This window comes from Seriola aureovittata, chromosome 12 (assembly GCF_021018895.1).
Source record: "Seriola aureovittata isolate HTS-2021-v1 ecotype China chromosome 12, ASM2101889v1, whole genome shotgun sequence".
In the NCBI taxonomy this organism is placed as follows: Eukaryota; Metazoa; Chordata; class Actinopteri; order Carangiformes; family Carangidae; genus Seriola; species Seriola aureovittata.
This window is the reverse complement of record NC_079375.1, coordinates 19466439-19488082: the sequence shown is the minus strand read 5'-3', so window position 1 is coordinate 19488082 and position 21644 is coordinate 19466439. Positions and strand designations below refer to the sequence as shown.

General features: G+C 39.9%; 2 protein-coding genes and 1 non-coding gene across 4 annotated transcripts; 2 read left to right on the top strand and 1 right to left on the bottom strand.

The window, feature by feature from the left end:
• Nucleotides 1-675: 675 nt before the first annotated feature.
• On the top strand, nt 676-6506 carry stk25b (serine/threonine kinase 25b). Its single transcript, XM_056391414.1, has 11 exons — nt 676-1104; nt 1865-2095; nt 2218-2274; nt 2435-2543; nt 3551-3708; nt 3985-4170; nt 4587-4732; nt 5078-5183; nt 5258-5329; nt 5940-6076; nt 6172-6506. The coding sequence occupies exons 1-11, from the start codon at nt 1075-1077 to the stop codon at nt 6209-6211; spliced, it is 1272 nt and encodes a 423-aa protein (XP_056247389.1). The 5' UTR covers nt 676-1074; the 3' UTR covers nt 6212-6506.
• A 717-nt stretch (nt 6507-7223) lies between these two features.
• On the bottom strand, nt 7224-16599 carry septin2 (septin 2). Of its 2 annotated transcripts, none has more exons than XM_056391415.1 (13): nt 16459-16599; nt 15401-15443; nt 14321-14435; nt 12438-12524; nt 12165-12288; nt 11752-11886; nt 11477-11594; nt 11117-11218; nt 10798-10943; nt 10508-10630; nt 9360-9420; nt 8721-8817; nt 7224-8530 (listed from the first exon to the last, which is right to left on the bottom strand). In XM_056391415.1, exons 2-12 carry the CDS (start codon nt 15422-15424, stop codon nt 8731-8733), a joined length of 1122 nt encoding a protein of 373 aa, XP_056247390.1. In that variant the 5' UTR covers nt 15425-15443; nt 16459-16599; the 3' UTR covers nt 7224-8530; nt 8721-8730. The 2 variants fall into 2 exon arrangements, with proteins under 2 accessions (XP_056247390.1, XP_056247391.1); XM_056391416.1 differs by having other exon boundaries at nt 10547-10630; nt 16459-16598.
• A 2047-nt stretch (nt 16600-18646) lies between these two features.
• trnap-ugg (transfer RNA proline (anticodon UGG)) lies at nt 18647-18718 on the top strand. Its single transcript has one exon. It is a non-coding gene; the product is annotated as a tRNA-Pro (tRNA).
• The last annotated feature ends 2926 nt before the right edge of the window (nt 18719-21644 follow it).

The following is a 21644-nucleotide window of genomic DNA, read 5'->3' as shown; positions in this document are numbered from 1 at the left end:
TATGGGGTTGAATGTGTAGCCTTATATGCAGATGTGTACATACACATGTATAATATAAAACTTTGATTTAAGGTACAAATTCGCTGCAGTGTGCTTTTGTAATTTTTTTTCAATAAAATTGTAAATCAAAAATTTGCATTTATTTCTTGATGCATTTGCATTATGAAATTACTCAGCTCTAATATATATTCAATATACAGCTAGCTATAGCCACCAAGCTGTAGATGGATTCAACACAGGTCACTTACTTTATACTGTCCCCCAGATATTTTGTTTGCCCTTAAAGAAGTGTTGTTATTACTGGTTTACAAAGTTGGCCAAATGCAGTCTCATATGGAATGAAGACTGTGATATGACATAACCAACATTTGTTACATAAGAGTCCAAAAATAACCAATAGCTGTCTGCTGAAATATAAATTCAGATTTCCCAGCTACTCTGCTTTAATTTTATTTTTTTAAGTATCCATTAACCATGTACAGTATCAACTAAAATGAAAAGGGCCCTAGAAACTGGCTTTTGAATGAGCTTTAATGTATAAGCATATTTTAATGTGTATTTTAGGGGTTTTTTTAATCTGTGGCAGCATCTTCATGAGGAGGAAGCCTCCTTTCAGGTACCTAAACGGAGATGTCGGCTTCGCAATACAACTCCCACAATTCCAACGTCTGCGGAAACAATGCGCATGCGTCGTCCATCTGGGCCATTATTTTGTCCTCCTCAAGCTTCAAATGAACAACAGGCTAAGCGTTCCTTGAAATGAATTAAATATTAATACACGGAAGGAACATTTTTTTCTTCTTGTTCATCACCGCCGACATACATGGAGTCTCTCGGTCAGTAGCTCGTTGTGTCGCCGGGCTGTTCGGTCCTCCGTTGGACTTGGAGGCCGAGAGCAGTGCGCGGAGTGACAGCCCCATTAAAGCCAGCAGATTGGGTGTTTATCTAGTGGGCTAGCCACCTAGCTAGCTTCCTAGACAGCTAAAAGGGGAGGAAAAACCCGAAAGGACCATTTGATAACTTCAGGAAAGAGAGAGCTGTGGCTTTCTCTGCCCCGTCCAACCTGCTGAGGGGATGGCACACCTTCGAGACATGCAAAACCAGGTACAGAAATCCTCTTTTCACCAACTGTCACCTCCCTTCTTCTTGTCCAAGACAAGGCGAACCCCCATGACCGTCAGGCTTTCCATGAATAGGTGGGTGGGGGTCTAAGCCATCAATGCCAGCGAAAAACTTACTCTATAAACGAACATGAAATCATTTATTCTCCATCTCCTCGCCATTGTCAGGAGCAATTGGCAAAGCTATCAACAAGCTGACAAACAGATATCATTAGAAATTGTAAATTTCATCAATGTACACAGCAATATTTTTAAAAGCCTACACTGTTTTAGAATTGTAGTTGTCACATGTTGTAGATAGTAAAATATTTTAAATTTAACTTCTTTATTTGACTTAAATTTGACTTCTTTAAGTGCCTACTACTCAGTCAAATCATCACTCATTTCCTGCTGTTATTGGAGACAGAAAACCACTAAACTTTGAAGTGTCATGCCTCTTGAATTACATCCTGGCACAAAGTTAGATCTAGAGTCTAGGTAATTATATAGGCTGTGATGAAATGCGTATTGACACAGATAAGAAAGGTTAATCATCCTGCATCTCTTAATGTTTGACCAGTGCATGAAAACATTGTAATAAAGGCCAACAGATAGATGTAACTAACCCTAATGTCAGGTCAATTAACCTTTTATAAAAGAGCATTCATATGTGGAACAAGTTATAGACACAAATCATACTATAAGAACCATCATCATGACATACACTTAATAATTCAGTGCATTCTTTGCTCTTGCTTTGCCAGAATACCCGGCTGGACCCCGAGGAGTACTTCACCAAGCAGGAAAAGATTGGGAAGGGTTCCTTCGGCGAGGTCTACAAAGGCATCAACAACCGCACAAAGGAGGTGGTGGCGATTAAAATTATAGACCTGGAGGAGGCGGAGGATGAGATCGAAGACATTCAGCAGGAGATCACAGTGCTGAGCCAGTGTGACAGTCCTTTTGTTACCAAGTATTATGGATCATACCTGAAGGTGAGATAGAAACAAATACTGTAGCTACACATATATATATATATATATTATCACAGTTAATCACATAAAGATGTGGTTTTAAATCTTAAACTTGAAAACTGAGTATTTTCTCTCCCTCTCAGGGGACCAAGCTGTGGATTATCATGGAGTATTTAGGTGGAGGATCTGCTTTGGATCTGGTAAGAAGGTTTCTATTTTTATGCTGCTTACAAAGTTTTATACAAATCTTACAAAGTGGTACTTCTTATACTTGTGGAGCAAAACCTGACCTGTTGTTTGCATTCTCTCCCAACATCCACTCTTCTCTGATTTATTTTTTCTGTATGTTTGTCGTCCTAGCTCCGTCCAGGGCCTCTTGAAGAGACTTACATTGCTACTATACTGAGGGAAATACTAAAGGGGCTGGAGTATCTGCACTCGGAAAGGAAGATTCACAGAGATATCAAAGGTAATAGGTACTTTCTTCTTGTAAATCACCACACTTTCGATGGGAAACAGACTCTCTAGCTAGTCTTTTTCATTTAGTATCGATGTAGTGCAGTGAGTGAAGAGACTGGACATGAACTTACAAATGCTGTGATTCAGTATCCCATATCAGCAAGTACATGCTGCACTGGAGTGCAACAGAGCAGGACACCGAATGTTGAGCTGAGTAACAATGTGCACATCCAGTCTTAACCAGACGTTGGACAGAATAAGTCCACACATTTAAATATGTTAACAAGCTGTAAAAATAATAATAATAATAACGTGTGAGAGCTTGAAATTTCACAACACACTGAAGGTGTTAAATGTGAATGTGTGTGTGTGTGTGTGTGTGTGTGTGTGTGTGTGTGTGTGTGTGTGTGTGTGTGTGTGAGAGAGAGAGAGAGAGAGAGAGACTGATGTTATGCTCTCTATTCTTCAAAAAAGAGAATTTGATCAGTGGTAATCATTCAAAATCACAGAAATATAATGATGCTAAGATGGCAGGCAGCTCAACAAAGATGTTAGATAAATATTAAAACTGGTTCAACTGCTTGTGGGTTTATTTTCCATTTTCCATAGGGACTAAATTCTTGTATTTAAACTCTTTTCCTGCCAAAAGCACTGAGCATCTCCTGATGTCTGAAGCTGTCTGAGTTTGCCACAGTGGACTCTGAAGTATCCTTTGTCCATCTGTTCATCCATCTGGTGCATGTAATATGCTGAAAGCTGCTGATACATTTTGACAAAACTTCATGGACTGAAGTCTTTACTTGTTACACTTGATTGGCCTTAATGAGGGGCAACAGCACTTCATTGCTATTTATCATCCCACAATGGGACTGCATCATTGGCATGTTTATTGATGCTTTGTGTTTAACATGTGAAACAGAAGCAAGCCACCGTTCACAGATACAGAAAACAAACCCGTACTGATTATTTATATCACTTGTTTTTGACTGCCTTTCTTCTTCTGTTTGTTCCTCCCAGCTGCCAATGTGCTCTTGTCGGAGCAGGGCGACGTGAAGCTGGCAGATTTCGGGGTGGCAGGACAACTGACAGATACCCAGATTAAGAGGAACACATTTGTCGGCACACCTTTCTGGATGGCTCCAGAGGTTATCAAACAGTCAGCTTACGACTTCAAGGTGAGGCCAGAGTCTGTGGCGTGAGAGACAAGAGACAACCTCTGTCGCTGCTTTGAGTGAACACTGTTTAGAGTGAAGAGATGTTTAACGTTGGTACAGCACAGAGCGGAAGAAGTGACATGTTTTTGGGGGTTTTTTGTTATTGTTGGTGGCACTGATAAGTACATGATGCACATCGTTTTATGAGGGGAACTACTGTATATTTGAATCCCTTGCACAGTTTCTAGTGTATGTGAAGTTAACACAGCTTACTTACACATTTTCTCTCCTGCTTAGGCTGATATCTGGTCCTTGGGCATCACTGCCATTGAGTTGGCTAAAGGGGAACCTCCCAACTCTGATCTTCACCCCATGAGGGTCCTCTTCCTCATCCCCAAAAACACTCCTCCCACCCTGGAGGGTCCTTACAGCAAACCCTTCAAAGAGTTTGTGGAGGCTTGTCTAAATAAAGACCCTCGTTTTGTAAGTAAAACAGCTGCAACCATCTGCAGGCATTGTAGCAGAACTAAAATGGGATCAGACATGTGTGTTCAGGCTAAATAAGATTAGAAAATTGGAAAATAATTCCAGACTGGCACTGCTGTTCTTTGTAAGACTTTGGTCATTTATCCTACCACATTTTTGTGATTGGATTAGCGTGCCCTGTCCCTAATAGGAGTTACAACTTGTTGTGCACTTTCTCAAATATTCAAACATGATCCACATCACATTTTTGTACCAGAAAAATGCCAAAAATACGTTAAATCAAGGTGATGTGATGGTAGAGTCATTACTCTGATCCCAGCTGATTCTTCTTCCTGCTTCAAATGAACAAACCCACCGATGACACTGTAACTGAACTTTAATGCCGCTCCCATCTCTATTCTTCCTCTGCACAGAGGCCAACCGCCAAAGAGCTTCTGAAGCACAAGTTCATAACGCGTTACACCAAGAAGACGGCCTATCTGACAGAGCTGATCGACCGCTTCCGACGCTGGAAGTCAGAGGGACACGGGGAGGAATCCAGCTCTGATGACTCAGATATGTGAGTCTCAAGAACACACATTCATGGATTCTAGTCATAAAACATCCGCTCCGCTCTCCGAGTATCTACTCAAAGACATGTTATCAAATTAGTAACACCAGACGGACCTATTAGAGAGTAGCAGAATTGGCTGATGGACATTTACTAGAAGCATTGCTTACCCATACATATCCAAACACGTAGGATATTAAATTGTACTGAATAGAGACATTTTCTCTGTATTTACAAAAACAAACTCATTGATTCTTTGTGTGTAAATCAGACAATGTTACTGCCCCTTATATTTGTGAATATTTTTGTCCCTCACCTCTTAATTCTGTTCACCCCCACCCCCATGTCTTTCAGGGATGCAGATGGTGACGTGGATACATGTCCCATGTGGACCTTCCCCACAGTCAGACCCAACTCTATGAACAAGTTACAGAAGGGCTACACACACACAGATTCAGAGGTAAGACACATGCAGCACACAGACACAGAGTCAAATCTTTTGTTTTTCCTAACACCCCTTTTTCCTCTTTGCAGTCAGGAGATTCAGTGAAAAGACAACCCAAGTCCCAGTGCTTGTCTGCTTTGGTAACACCCATCTTCAGAGAGGTAGGTGTAAGTTTTGGAAGTGGGGACAGACAGAACTTTGATGCTTTTCATTGTACTTCCGATCATTTTAGATAGAAGGCAAGACACCTTAAACCTTAAATCTCTCTTGGTACATTGACTGCATTGATAACAATGCAAGTCTGGGCTGCAGCAGTGACAGGATCTACACTCCATCTTTCTGTACATGTCATAACGCTCTTGTGATATGATTTCAACAATATAGGTTTATTTTTAGTCCCAGAATGACTCACAACCTCCGTCACTGTACTCAAAACCATGTATTTATAACATGAATTCAAAACCACATGATAAACACTGACTCTGTCTCACCTCTAGCTTCATTGTTGTAACTTCTATCATTAGGAAAGAAGGTATAAAAGTGGATCAGGATTTGAATGCAGGTATATTACAGTTACTGTTTAAGGGGAAAACCAGAAGAGAAGAAGAGTCCGAGACCACTTCTCCAGTGAATGGATTTTTGGACTCCACCGTAGCTCTGTCGATGAACTTAAGAAGCAACAAACCCTGACTAATCTCTGCTTATTTTAATGCCATAACCTTCTTCATTCAATTTGTTAAATTCTTTCTGGTTGATTTTTATTTCCACCAGTTGAAGGAGAAGCGGCGGGCAAGTGGCGGAGGCGTAGGAGCCATCGAGGAGCTGGAGAACGCCTTCAACCTCGCCGAGGAGTCCTGTCCAGGCATCTCTGACCGCCTTGTCACACACATGATGGAGAGGGTGTGCAGGTGATTTTCCAGCCAGTCTTAAAACTGTCATCTGCTGCAACAGAAAACGTGCATCCATTTAATTCTAACCTGCTGCTTCATGTCGTTCTTTTCAGGTTTTCTTTAAATGGTAACACCACCCCGTCTTCGCGGTGAAACCCCAGCTGGATGTAACTTAACCCCCCCCCCCCCCCCAGCTTTTCTGTCTCCCAGTCCCACCCAACTTCTCAGATAAGGACCACAGAAGAACTCCCCCCACCCTTCCTCCCTATCTGTGCACCTTTCCCACTCCTGTCCCTGAAGAGATCTTTTAATTAGTTATAATTAAATATTTTTACAGTTTTTCTTTAAGAGCGGAGAGTATTTAAGACAAAAAAGCCATGACATTTAGAGCGTTGTGTATACCTGTTAGATTGAAAAGGAAAAACTATAATAAAGACTATGGAAAATGTCTCATTGTCTTCAGTGTCTTGTTTGAAAAGAAAATTTGTTGCAGAAAGGAACAAAGTTGCTGCAACCACAAAACAACATGAGGTTATGGATCATGTCAAAATACTAGCTGACCCAATCTGTTTCTTACTGTAAGCTTGATGCTCACAGACATTTAATCTATTCAGACATGTTATGGTGCACAGCATCTGTTCATTATTATACTGTATAATTCTTTGGTCAGTAGTGGAGCTTTCATCCATATGCCTATAGAAATCATTCAATAATTCATGCTCATATTTATGTAAATTAACACATTTAATTATGTTTACTTCCTTTGCTGATAGTCAGTATCATGTAAGTACTACTTTAACTTTGTCTTTTCTAAAGAACAATGGAAGCGCTGGGTTTTGGTTAATTAACTTCTCCATACGCTGAGCTGTAATTAGCATTGCCCTGTAACAGTCAGGGCAGGTTCATGGTGGTTTTGTCTGTCAGAGGCAATTAATCTCACTGGAATGAAACACACACACACACACACACACACGGAGCAGTAAGCATCAGCTGATGTGTGTGTTGTGCAGCTTCAGGCTTTTCTAAATCAGGAACAGGGTGTAACAAGACAAATTTATTACCCAATGAACCTTGAACTGATATTGATTAGCTGATAATTGGTTATACTGAGGTAGATTTACGCTTACTGAGGCTGCATCTACTGAGAAATAAAAAAAGGCTCAAATCGCAGAAGAGATTATTCAAGTTTAATAAAACCTTTATTACAATATATGTATCAAGAACAATATTTGGTACTTTAATATTGGATAAAAACAGCACAAAGAGGAATGTCAAGAACTCACATCTTGGCTGGTGAGGGAAATGTTGGCTACATTGACCTCATTGGGTCACCTTTAACCTCTGCAGTCATGGAAACCACAAAGTACTCAGCAGTCGGGACACATAAAAGTTTATACCTCTTAATTCTTAATGAAACACAAAATATCAATGCCCCCTGGCACATGACTTCACTTTACAATATCAAGGAGACATGAAGTAAATACATCTAATTGAAAGATGCATCAAAGCACCAAACAGAGGTGTGTCACAGTTTAAAAAAACACCTCATTTGTCCGTCCTTCATTTGTCAGGTGTACAGGAAGACTGTAAGAGGTCAAGGGTCACAGTTTCTTTAAATTATATCAAACTCAAAATGAGCTTTACAACACTTGAATGCAGTTGCACTTGTTGACACTGATCTGAGAACGGCACTGATGGGTAAAATTTTGGACAGGAGGGGGGGGGAGAACTGATCCCAACACAGCACTCGAGGGGAAAAGTCACCTGAAATTTAACCAGACTGTGGGGGGGGGGGTCGAGAGTTGCATGCGTATGAGTACATGAGTGGTATACTGAGCAGAATGAACCCTATACGATTGGACGCTTGTGTTTAAATGTTAAATTATGTTTTCACTTGACAAAAAGAGTATTGAGACAGTGGCATAAAACGAAATTTCTTCTACTAGTTTTCACCATAGCCGACTCTCCCAATGAGGCTCTTTCACAGAGCTAATGTTAGCATGTGCTATGAGCGATGTTTCGGGACTAAAAGGACTGAACAGAAGCACCAATACTTTGGTTTTCTCGATAGCGAAAAAAGTGAGAAAGCAAAAAAAGAATGGAGAAGCAACAGAACATCCCAATGGGTTTGTATTAAAAATATATATCACCATTTTAAAGATGGGTCACATGACTTCATTTGAGTAACTGGCAAAAAAAAAAAAAAAAAGAATAAAATGAAACAAAACTTAAAAAAAAAAAAAAAGAAAATAAAGGAAAGAAAAGAAAAAGAACCGTGTGTAAATATATAAACATAACACTGTTTGAGTATATTTTACTGTATGTATAAAAAAAAAAAAATGACTCCAGATCCCACGTGGGACTGAATGAAGATAGTGGCAAGCAGTATGAGTCAATAACCAGACAGCTCTTACACCTTTTCTGCTATCAATCCCATTCTCTCTGGTCGATGTTGAGCAGTGGCTCAAAAACCTACAGTGGAAAAGAAAAACTACACGTTATCGTTCAATTTTGAAAATTTTTGAAGTGAACAACTCTCGTTTAGATATTTGAGGTACAAACACAGGAAATCAGGTGTCCCACTGTTCTGGGAATGTAGTGTAATATAGAGTGTGTCTGCATCGGAGGGAGTGTTGACTGTATCTATGGGTCTTGCTCCTACCGTAGACTTTTCACGCATTGGGGCCTTCTCCCTCTCCATCTCCCTGCTTCTGCATCTGGGCCTGCATCTTTGCAATCATCTCCTGCATTCGTCTCAACTGTAGGACACACAACATCAATATGTATGACAGGGAAACAACAACTGCACTTAAAACAAGAACAAGGCACATACATTCAGACAGCTGGGATGTTGTTTATGTACAGATGCTTTCTCTTATCTGTCAGTCTACATAAATGTACTATCATTAATATCTGTCTGCCAGTTATAAATCATTAATTAAGTACAACTGCTCCTGCATCGTCTGCTTGGACAGAAACCATCTGTGAACGTGAATTATTGACCAGTTTAACACATATATTCAGAGAGACAACAACTAAATTATAAATGTGTGACTACAGCCAGCAGCCTGCTAGCTTAGCCTAGCATAAAGACTGAAAACGGGGGAATAATAAGCCTGTCTCTGTTCATACTTAGTTTAACTACATGAGTGGTACTGATCTCTCAACTACCTCTTGGCACAAATGTGAGTGTTATTTCCCAAGAAGTCAAACCTTTTCCTCTAGGAAATCTGGACAATCAAGAAGGATGATCCATGAAAAATGAATTTCTAATAGTAGTGTAGTGACTGAAATTTCCCACCTCAGCCTCCTTCTCCTGCAGGATCATATCCTTGTCCATTTCCTCCGGCTCCGGTCCTTTCCTGTAATGACCACAATTATAGTTACTTTTCATGTTAGTATGTATCGTAATATTTCTGTAGAATATATGCCAGTTAACAAAGGAATCATTAAGTACAAGTTAAATGCACAGTGAAAGAGGTTATAAATGTAAAATCACATTGTGTAATGATTTGTAAAGCATAATAATCACACTCAGCAGAGCACTGTGTGTGTGTGCGTGCAAGACTGGGAGTGCATGTTGTAGCATTTTAAGTAACATTAGGCAAACATGACAAAAGCCACATTGAGAAAGTGAAAAAAGGCTCAGTGGGTTAGTGGAGAGTTTCTTTGCAGGAAGATACAAAAAGCTCGCTAGAGAAAGTGGGCATCTACAACAAGTAACTACAAAGAGATGAAAGCAGGAAGATTCAAGAGGGAAGCAGCGAGTGCGAGAGTCAGGGCAACAGCGTTACCTCCCCCAAATGACAAAAAAAAAAAAACAGTACCTCCAACAGTCCACTCATGGGATTGGACAAATCAAACCAGACAGCCATCATTGGACAGATGGCGAGGCAACGTGAAGACAGTAAAACCACTCCCTTATCCTGGGTTGGCTTTAGGGGAAAGTCTAAAAGAATCTCTGTGGTCTACACTGAGGGTTAAATGATGATGTATCGCCACTATGTTAAATGACACACACAGTAATCCTGTTTACAACATCTACATATACTCAGACTACACATGCCATTTAGCTACCAGCTAACTATGTAAATCAACAACCTACAGCATTGAATTCAGTTCTATCTCAATACCACTGCCTAACTGGTGTAGGTCACATGCAAAATGATGAGTTAGAGCTACTGTACAACAGAATTGATACTAGTTCAACATTAAATGAATCAACAAAAGATGAAATGAATGACTGTGGATTGCATCATACGGCAATAACTCTCATTAATTATCCTCCTTGGTAAATATTTCTGTAATGTGTGCATGTGTCCGACAATGGCTTTTCCATATATCTCTTAAGACTTTTGCAATTGATATATATGATTTCTTGTCAGACGTCTGCTGTTTGAGGTGAGGGGGGGGAGGTGCAGAAAAGCAAGCTGACAGACAAGTACGTACGCAGGAGACAGAGGCAGAACATAACCATGGGAGGACAACCTGCCACCCCGTTTGAGGCGGTCCGAGCGGAAGTTCTCGTAGTGCAGGTCCTGGGTCACTTCCTGTAGATCCTGCATGTGGGTTCTGTGAGGTTATGGAAAAATCAATAACTAATAAATACTTCTGCACAGACATCATAATGGCTAAAAGCATCCTGGAAAACTATCTCAACCACCAAGAAACAAACTTTTAATTTTAAAGAGTAAGGAAAAACCTAGGTTATAGCCTCCTCTGGCTCCTCTAGCACTCACATCAGCATGGTGCGCAGCTTGAGGAAGTCGTTGTGCTCTGGGTTCTCCACCTCCACCACTCCCCAAGGGTACAGACGGCCCCTCACCTTCTTCCCTTTGGCCTCAATCTGCTGGTTGGATCCTACAACTGCAAATGGGATGCTAGCCTGGAGAAGAGAAGTACTTTATGTTGTCTGTTCTCATGGTTCAAACCTCCCACATAAATAACTTTAACAAAATAAATGCAATTTTGTGGCTAAAACCATGAAAATATCTTTGGAGGGAAGAAAGTTTGAATTCATCCAGGCACAAAGAGCTGTACAAGGAGCGGGGAGTTTACCTTGAGGATCCTAGTTTGCTCTTTGAAGTCCTCATCTTCATCTGACTCAGCATCAGGAAGGTGGTAAATCTTAATACCATGTTCATCAATCTCATCCAGAATCTTACAAAGAAAACAAGGAGAAATCACAGGTCATTATCTAGTAGGTGGACAGACGACAGCCTTTTGTTTTCTGTTTAGTCAGAGCTATAGAAATATAACTACTATATGTATTATTCTGCTAATCAAAATCATTTCCAACATAACCTCTTTTGACACTTCACTGGAGTTGAAGCTACAATATCACTAAAGCAGTGAGCATGAGCACATGATAGCTGCTGCTCATCTCAGGAACTGGAAATCCCCCTCTGTTGTTCTCACCCTGCGCTTGAGCCTTTCCCTCTCTCTAAGGGTGAGAGTGTCCGCCTTGGCGATGACAGGAACCACATTAACCTTATTGTGAATGGCCTTCATGAACTGGACGTCCAGGGGTTTTAGGCTGGTCAGACGGGAAACAGACGGACAGAAGGTCAAAGAGAGACAAAGGATTTCAGTAAGAATTTATCAAAAGCAAAAAAGGGTGAAAAAAAATGTAACTTCAGTGTATTAACTGAAGCGTGTACAGTATCTGTGCAAGTATGTATTGCAGGACTCACCCGTGACCAAGCGGGGAGATGAAATAGAAGCAGCAGTGAACTCTATTGTCAACAATGTGTCTACGATTTAGACCGCTCTCGTCGTGGAGGTAGCGCTCAAACTGATCATCAATGTAGCTGATAATCGTGCTGAAACTGGATGAGAGAAATATAGGTCACATTGAACATTCAGTTTGTATCACAGCATACTGCAGCAGAAGCCCACTCTCTCAATAATGAAATCAAAAGCCCAGACAAAAAAATAAATAAATAAATAAATCCTCCTCCTGCTATCCTTATGATTTAAAACAATTCAACTTACTTTTAACTGTCAAGTAGTGATGCTCTTCAAGATCAAAGGACTGACAGTGGGTAATTTAAATCTAAAAATACTTCATCTCCTCAACAGCTTACGCTCTAAAAAGATTTCATACCAGTCCTGGCTGTTGATGGCGTCTCCATATCCTGGTGTGTCTACCACAGTGAGACGGAGCTTCACTCCTCGCTCCTCAATTTCTACTGTTGATGCCTCGATCTGAACCGTCCTTTCTATCTTTTCTATAAGAAGGAAAAATAGATATAATACAAGGCCACAGTGAGTCCGTTATTGTTACTAAATGGCTTCAATGTGTTAATTTTATGTTTATAATACACAAAGTGCAAGTGGCTACGAATAAGGATCATTTGGTCATGCGTGCGTGTTTTACCTGCTGCTCCAGGGATGACTCTCTCAGGGTAAAGGTCAGTGAGAAAAAGGCTGTTGATCAGGGTGGATTTTCCAAGTCCAGATTCACCTTTAGACAACAGAGGAAAATAAAAACAATCATCACACAATAACCATCATATGAGAAATCAGAATAAAAACCAGAAAGAATTACAAAAGCCCATCAGGTTTTGAACTTCCCTAATACAGATTTGAGCGTCAACAAAAAAAGAAAAAAAGAATAAAGACATTGTCAGTGTGCTACAGGAAACAGACTGTCTGTCTGTGATGCACACCAGGCCTCACACAACACGGAAATACGCATCAGCATGACGCTAACTCTGACTTCATGAACCTGATAGAAATATGTCAGGTGGCTGACTAAGCAACCCTTGCACCCGAGGAAGCAGTGCAATGTTTCAAAATCAGTCAGGAGCAGGGGCAGGAGGAAGATCGTCGGATAGTTTCACTCGCAAGAACAAAGAACATGGAAATCCTGTTCTAGATCGACTCCATCTTTTCACAAAATTCTTGAAAAGATCTTAAAAACTTCCTCACATATAAAAAGTGAAAAATGAAAATAGTTAGAAACACAGGCAATAAAAACAGGCCAGTTTCAGAGAGTGATCAAGTTTTAAATATATGCTATTGACCTGATTTCCAGACTTGTCCTTGAGTCAAAAGTGTCTTTTATCTCATGATGCTGCAGGTCCATTGAAAATTGTTTTAGTCCTGTAGTATGACTGACTTCTATCTGGGAAAATCATGAAACTACAGCAGCAGTTTAGCTTAAGCAACAGCAATGAACAAAATCTAGCAAACTATATGAAGGAAATGTAAGAAACTATGCTCCTCAAGTCTCACGATCACATTACAGATGCTCATACATAATCAACCCAAAGCTTGTGTGCTTTACTTAGGAATGCTGCATCTGTGGTTCCCACCAGAGCAATGGCAAAAGATTTACAGAAGTTTTTACTACATCCAAACTGGCAATTTGCCAGAGTGTATGGAAAATCAAAGTTGACATATATAATGCACACTAGAGGCAGTTTGGAAAGGGCTGTGTTTTGGGGTAGCATAACAATAGATGTATAATGAGGACAAATTTAATTAAGTATATTATTTGTCTGTGGGGGAGAACTGCAGCTATCTAAATATACAAGAAAACACTGATTTATTTAGGAACCCAGGTCACAAAAGAGGTTAAATAGGCACTCAATGAGTATTCTTCCAGTAGCGGGACCAGCAGGCCTTGTCCAATGTATGAATCAGTCCCTCGAGGCCCACAGGCTACATTCCTCTCTGGTTTATTTTAAAGCAAAAGGATGAGCAGTGTTCAGGGGGGAGCTCCTACCCTCCCCCCTCATCAACAAGCACAGAGGTTCACACAGTCACAGCACTCCCATCCAGCAGTTTACACTGCTGCTGACGCCAGCTGAGCAACTACACTGATGTGACATCTGCCATTTTATACTGACCAAAATGCCTTTGAGCACACGAAGACACACTTCTGCTTTACTGAGAACAGGTTCAAAGACAAAACACCAAACATACTCTCAACATACAAACAAATGGAGCTACAGAGGTGAAAGAGTTGTGAGACTGTTATACAGAAGGTTCATTATGAAAAGAAAACAAGTGACGCCAACAACTAAATATTGTACAGGTCAATGGTCAAAATCACACCAAAAACATACTCCCATGAGCCAAAAAAACAAAATGCATTCCTTAAATGTCCATGTTTATTGAAGCTGTCTAGCTTGAAACTTGTTATCACTAAGATACACTATCATCTTCCAAACTAAATAAAACTAGAGCCACGTAACATCAAGAAGAAATGGACAAAATTAGAAAAGGTCTTAAAAACAGGGAAGACACACTCACCTACTACCATCAATGTAAACTCAAATCCTTTTTTTACTGACTTGCGATGAACCTGATTAGGCAGGTTGGCGAATCCAACATACCCTGGGGTCTCAGGGTTGGTGAACTGGCCCTGCTGTAGTACAAAAAGGAGAGGACAAAGACAGAAGTGTCATAATCGTAGTTATAATGTTTGGTGACATTACAATTTAAGATGAAAGACCGTAGCTTTGCACAGAATTCTGATTTAGTTTAAGATAATTGTTGTTGCATGATGAATCCAAATCAGTTGTAAGTTGAACATTGTGCTGGCAATAACATAACCACTTATAGGTGCCAAAGTAGGAGTCACTGAGGAAACATCTGTTCATGAACAACCAGGGTTTTTTAGGGAGAGCAACAGTGACCTCTCTGTAGTGTATTTACAAAAGACTGTCCACCCATCATTCCAGTGTTTATGGCTCTTTCCTACACAAAGCAATTCAATAGCCCCTGTGGCACTGCTACACACTGGCAAATTCAAATACAAAAAAGGTACCTTTTCTTTATTTAGTTTGCGCTTTTTTGGCCACACAGTCATGTAGTATTTATAAACGCTCCTTTCCCCCAAGCTTTCAGCAAAGGTCATGACTGATAAGACTAATAAGTAGCGTGTTCCTGTGCTGCCTTTAGGCCTTTCAATCCGCATAAAGCCACATCAGTGAGTCATGTGAATAGTGAGCAGCACACTGAGCAACTGCCTGAGTGACCTAGTATTCAACAAGTAAATAACATGTGTTTTGAACAACCACACATTGTAGAAAATAATGTGAGAAAAGTGGGATGGAACAAAATGTCTCACTGAAATGAAATCCTGGACTGAGTCAAAAGAGGACAGCAGACTTACTGTTTACATTTATAACAAAACCACAACACCTAAGATGGAGTTTTTAGTCAGAGAAAAGGAGCATATCATTAACATACAACCTTACTTTCTCGTCATTATTAATGCTAAACCATTACATAAGAAAGACAGCCAGTGAATCGGAAGAGGGAACCTAGTATTACCCTGTACAGTATCAGTTCAGATTAAATATCTGGTTTCTATTTTGCAAGACTCACCTTCATTTTGTCGGCCTGAGACATTTTTTACTGCTTGTTAAACCTGAAAGAAAACACAGACTATCACATACTGAGAAAAACTTACAACAGTAACTGGCAAGAATACTTAATTTTACCACAACTCTGGCCTATGTGAACCTGTTCTGAAATGGAGCTAATTCATGCAGTCACATACATACAGGCCTGAGTGTATGAAAGACAGGAAGTCTGGTTTGTGAGAGTGCTGTGTCTCACCACAAAAAACTGACTATCTCCTTTTCCTGCTAGCTGCATTAAAGCTGCGTCCCACTACAATACTATGATCTGAGGATAAGCAATTAAGCCATGCTTATGCTATTAATCCCAACGGCTTTACAACTGCTGTCATATGTTTACTACTTTGTTGTTGGCTGTTGTGTTGCAATTCGGTGTCTTTTTTTTAATTCAAAAGCCCTAATGAACTGAAACTGTCAGAAACACACCAACAGCACCGAGTGTTAGGATGGAAAAAAGACTGTCTCACTCTGCCAGATCATATGAAACTGTTGTTTTGCCGGTTGATTAGACAAATGTATGTGTCTAGATTAATTCAGAAGCTAGTTTGAGCCAATTCAAGAAGCCTTGCCTACCCTACCACAGCAAAATGTAACGCTAACTAAAACTAGCAATACTCATTTTCTTACACGTATTGAAATGGAAATTAGCCGGTTAATTAGCAACGGCTAGTTTTATAACGGTAACAACCCAATGGGCGTAAAATGGGCTGATGCTGACATCTGCCATGAAAACCCCCCAAATTTGATTATGTTTCTGTCTTTGAACAGCCATAAAAACGAGCCCAATTGAAAGCTATTTCCTATTTCTCCAGCTAACACCCCCTCGCTAGCTGTTCGGAAACTTGGTACAAGCTTAGCATAGCGTTAACCACTAACTAGCCGAGTAGCTTCTCTCGCAGGATGTTCACTTAAATAGCTAATGTTAGCGTCGTCGGTTTAACAACGAAACCGCGACCTACACAGCGACGAGAAAACATCGTCATGAATAAGAGGTAAAAAAAATAGATAAATCAGCGGTGTTACCTTGCAGTCCTTACAGTGCAGAGAGGTACCGACAGACTAAGTTAACGATGAACAGCAGACTTGGCGGACACCTCAAATTCTTCAGATTCCGCTGCAGCAGCTTCCTTTAGCACACAGACCACAATGCACTGGGCGAGAGGAGCAGCAGCAGCAGGGCTCAACCCTGTCCCACCGTCAACACTGAGAGGCAGCCTGCTCACACACCATATATACAATATCAGTTCATTATAAGCACATTACAATTGATAAACAGTATTATCAGAAACTGGGTCATAATAACAACAGGGATGTAGTCATGGGTGTTAATGGTGGAAGTAAGTACCCAGAGCCCCAACACGAGGAGAGCCTTAAAACAGCCTGCAACCTAAACTTTGTTTTCATTTACAGTTTGGTAATTGGACTTTTGATGTTATGAGCATTATAACATATAACTATTATATATAACCAGTTTGAGAGTGATAGCAGGTTTGTTCTTGTATTTACTTTAGATTTAAGATTGAAAAGTTTTATTATAATGCTACTGTGTTGCCACAGTCTGGGTTATCCACTGTTGGAAACTAATTCACCGTAATTCTCACATAAAACATGATTCCACTTATTATGAAAGACTAATACAGTAATCCTATCTCAGTGTAGAGGGAAGCCATCTTTTCCACCTTTTTCTTATGATGAGGGTATGATAAAAACCTAAAACACCATGACAGAAATAATGTTTTATAATATCCTCACAGTAATTACAGTGTGTTGGGAAAAGATAGCTGAAATATGCAGAGATTTCAGATTGTGCAGACCTTTTTGAATGTGTTTGATTGATTACCCAATAACTTGCTAGTTTCCCCTGGAGTCATGACCACTTTCTACCCTACTACTAACAGAATCAGAATATAATAAATATAATACATTGAATATCATAAACAAATAGTTGAATATTATAAATTGTGTCAAAATAGGAGAGAGAGATACAGAACAGCTATAAACGGACATTGTAGTGAGATTATTTTGTCAAATAAATCATTTTATAATTTTTCTTTCAATATGTATTATATCATTACATGTGGTATTACTATTTGTGAACCCATTGTTTTCTGTGATGTTTGATAAGCTGTGGTGTTATCCTTCAGTATAGTAGGATTGTATTTCATATATTGATTCTTCATTTCTTATCTATTTCATTTTCAGATTCCCCAAAACAAAGGAATACCACCTTAAAATGTTGTAATGTTGCAGTCATGATGTTCTTGTATCAGTAAATAGCTTACTCCTGTCCAATCCAAACATCCACACTAAAATCAGTTGTGTCATTGAAAATATTAACAGCCATTTTTTTTTGCAAGACCATATAATAATTCCTGTCTTCGTTGCAAATTTATTTCCAATCAGTTATGAATTATGTTCATTATTTAATTAATCTAATTCAAATTCAATCTAATTTGTTAATTTATCTAGCTCCGCTTTCCTTAAATTGACCGCTGCAGACGCACGTTTGTTCAAAACGAGCAACCTTTACTTTGAAGACGAGCTGTCTCTGTTTCCGACTCTCGACTTCCTTATTCAATTTTCATTGTAAAAGTTGGTTAATGGAACAAACCGACTCTTTGGTGCGCTGAATTGATGTGCACGTCCTCATTCAATGGGACAATAGCACAAGCAAAGCGTTAACACCGTGAAGGCAGCATCGGATAATGAAGCTCACAAACGTCAACATACATTTGCACTTAACACGTAACAAGTAGCACAATGAAATTATGCAAGTAGGCTAAGTTGATATTTTTCAATATACAACGTGAACAACTTCAGAAGAATTATAATTTATGCACGGACTGTAACAGCTAATGTTTTACCAAGGGCCCCTCGCCATTTTAAGATCATTTGGAAGCTGTCAGGAACTTTCTTTTCCGACCAGAGTTAGCTAACGTTAGCTAACGTTAGCTAGCTAAGTTAGCTAACGTTAGCTCTGACTGTACGGGCTCCCCGGTCAGGAGGTAGGTTAGCTTGCTAGCGTGAACTGTTAACCAGCGTCATCCTTTCTAATTCCGGGTAATGTTTCGAAATCTTACACTTTTGATGAAGCAATTGACAATTTTATGTATAAATAGAATATAATATAAACAACGATATATATTTATAATATTTATAATGCGTACCGGAAGACAGTATATAGTACGTACTGCTGACATTCCCTGCATGCGGCTCGTTGGTCTAGGGGTATGATTCTCGCTTTGGGTGCGAGAGGTCCCGGGTTCAAATCCCGGACGAGCCCAATTTTTGTCATGATTCACATTTTACTCTACAGTAAGCAATACTATCTTGCACGTATGTCATTGTCTACCCTTGTTTTGTTGCTAAAACAGATTTACAGAAGTGACCTCCTAATCGGACCCGTCTATAAAGCTTTGTTATACCGATCTCTTGTGGTCATTGGCAGTACTACAATGTGGGGTTTCTGTTTATTGTTTTTAATGTGTATGTATATGGTAGCTGTATGTGTTAGTTTCTGCATGAGGTGCGTTTTCATCTACACAACACAGATAATTTAGTTTCATACATTTACGTTTTAGCTCTAGAGTGGTCGCCCACTTTTTCGTGCAGCAGAGATATTGTCTTAGTTCACCGAACACAAGATGTTACCAGATAAGATAGAGGACAGATAAAGAAAACTATTTCAGGCACTGTGGTTTTGAGGCCTCTTTCAGTTCATCTCTTTTTAGACTCCACATAACCTGTGCAAAGAGGAAGCTCATCTGATTTTCAAGAGCTAAAAAAAGCGTGCTTATAATTGAACAGGTATATGTTCTGGGTTTAAATCACCTGCCTATATTTATTCTGCACACAGTCTCACTCCAGTGGCGCTGGAGGAGCATCAAACGACTTAAAAAAATATGCTCACTTAATGCCTTTCTTTCTTCACCCAGTAGGGGCTTATCTGAGCTTGCTGTTGTGACAGCATCTCTGCTCCCCTCCCTCCGGTCTGGCTCAGGACAGCCACTGCTCTGCTTAACACGAGTCCAGGAGATATCTCGGTAAATACCAGTCTCTTTCCCTTTCTGTTACAGCAAGCATATCATCGCCACAGGAGCTACACTACTTCCATTATTTCCATAAGCCTCTTAGTGGCGCCATGCTCTGTCATTTGTAGAGTGGCTTCATACTATGGGGGTGAGTTTCTATATATTTTAAGTGCCTCTTTCCTTTACCCACCCTCTTAATTTGTCCTGGGTTCCTGTTCTGCTATGAATCACAATGGTAGTTTTTGGTAATTCCCAGTTTTTTAAATGGATGTTGTAATCCTATTCTTCAGAGCGAAGAAGCAAGCGAGAGACATAAAGGTAAAGGACCATAGCAGTGTTTTTTTCATGTCTGTTCATGTCCTGTGTTGTTTCCACTTTCTGGGACAGAAATGTTTTTATTTTATTTTTTTTCAGACTTACAGTACATTATGATCACGGGCTCATGCAGTTGTGAGTACTGGTTTAATCATCTCCACTGCAGTTGTGCACAACAATAACACAACACAAACTGTGAGTGTGTACAGGACTGTTGCTGTTGGTTTAATTTGTGAGTGCTCACTCGGTGCTTACTTCTGAACTCAATGGGCTTTTGCTCCTGGCTGGCACCACCACTGTGCTTTCACCACAAGAGCTCTAATATACAGGCAACAAGTTGAGTCCTTTCTTTTGTGTCTTTTTACAACAATAACAGCTTTGTCAAATACAAAAGACCATGTGGAGCAAATTTCAAGTCTCTGCAAGGTGATTTTCATACAGCATACAGTAATGAATGGAAAAAGTGGCTGCCTGTATTTAAGAAACTCCATTCAAAAATGATATAATCCTTTCATTCATCATGTTGTGGACAGTGTAATATTAAATATGATAAAGCATGTCGAAACAATCATTTCATACTTGAAGCACAAGAGCGAGATGATTATTACTCAATTAATAGTTAATAGATCAATTTAGAGAATATCTTATCAACATTAAAAACTGGATGTCTGCAAATTTTCTTCAGTTAAATTCAGAGAAAACTGAAATCCCTATAACTGGCCCTGACCAGCATCGGCACGTACAAGTACAGTCCTCTCTTGCCTCTTTCTCCTACAATATTAAACCTGCACTACTTCAGCTAGTTTAAAGACAAGCGAGGTATGGAAAGGGATCATATTATTCCTCTTACATGTTTTCACACTGGCTACCAGTTTGCTACAGAATGGACTTCAAGATTTTACTTGTTACCTTTAAAGCGCTTCATGGCCTGGCCTCAGGCTACATCAATGAATCATTAGCCCCATACCAACCTGCACGCAGTCTGAAGTCCTCGGGCAGGAACTTACTGACAGTTTTCATGTCGAGCTGTAAGACTGAAGGGGAAAGTGCTTTTAAAATCTTATTTTTGTAACTTTACTTATTTCTGGTTAATTGTCTCTCAAATGTGTGTGTATGTGTATTAATACATATGTGTTTTTTTATGTTGTGAGGCATTTTGTAATCTGTGATTTTGATAAGTGCTATATAAATAATTGTTATTATCATTGTCGTAATTATTGTTCTCTCACCAAAACCTTCACACAAACCTTCTGTAAATGTATAAAATGCAGGGGAGCCAGAATCAGAAAAACAGAAGTAGCTTCAAGCCCCTGGTTGAGTTTCCTCCTCCCTCCATCACCACACCATCATCACCCCCTTAACCAGTCTGTCATTTAAAGTAAGCGGCCGCCTGCTTAGCCGGCACCTTTCACTTTTCAAGCAGCACTTAATTTACTGCAGGACATTTTAAATCCCCTGCCTCTGTGGCACTGAGTCGCTGACAAATGCCTGGTTGCAAATGTATCTCATTGACTGCTGACTCGGTTGTATTACAAGCTGGCTGATAATGTGGCCCTCAGGTTTTATCCTCAGATGTTGGAGGAAGTGTATTAATTTAGCCTAGATGGGGCCTTATGAAAGTGTACTGGCAGGCAGAGACGAGCAGATCTCTTCCCCCCACTCTCTCTCTCTCTCTCTCTCTCAGCCTCTCAGGATTGAAGCTATCTGCCACAGAGCCAAAGCATATTCCACCATCAATGTGTCAAGGGGAAAGCTATTAAAACTACTTTACTTTTCCTAAGCATCATGAGAATAAGCACAAGATTTAGTGAAATCCCCCCCCGGAGCAATGAAAATCTTGGGGATTTTCCCCCTGAAACGTTT

Coding starts and splice junctions, on each gene's coding strand:
- septin2 (XM_056391415.1), bottom strand. CDS start 15,424: ATGTCTCAGGCCGACAAAATGAAG. Junction 14,436..15,400: donor CTCAGGCCGACAAAATGAAG/GTGAGTCTTGCA, acceptor TTTGTACTACAG/CAGGGCCAGTTCACCAACCC. Junction 9,421..10,507: donor GTTCTGCCTCTGTCTCCTGC/GTACGTACTTGT, acceptor TGGTCATTACAG/GAAAGGACCGGAGCCGGAGG.
- stk25b (XM_056391414.1), top strand. CDS start 1,075: ATGGCACACCTTCGAGACATGCAAAACCAG. Junction 2,275..2,434: donor GAGGATCTGCTTTGGATCTG/GTAAGAAGGTTT, acceptor TTGTCGTCCTAG/CTCCGTCCAGGGCCTCTTGA. Junction 4,171..4,586: donor TAAATAAAGACCCTCGTTTT/GTAAGTAAAACA, acceptor TCCTCTGCACAG/AGGCCAACCGCCAAAGAGCT.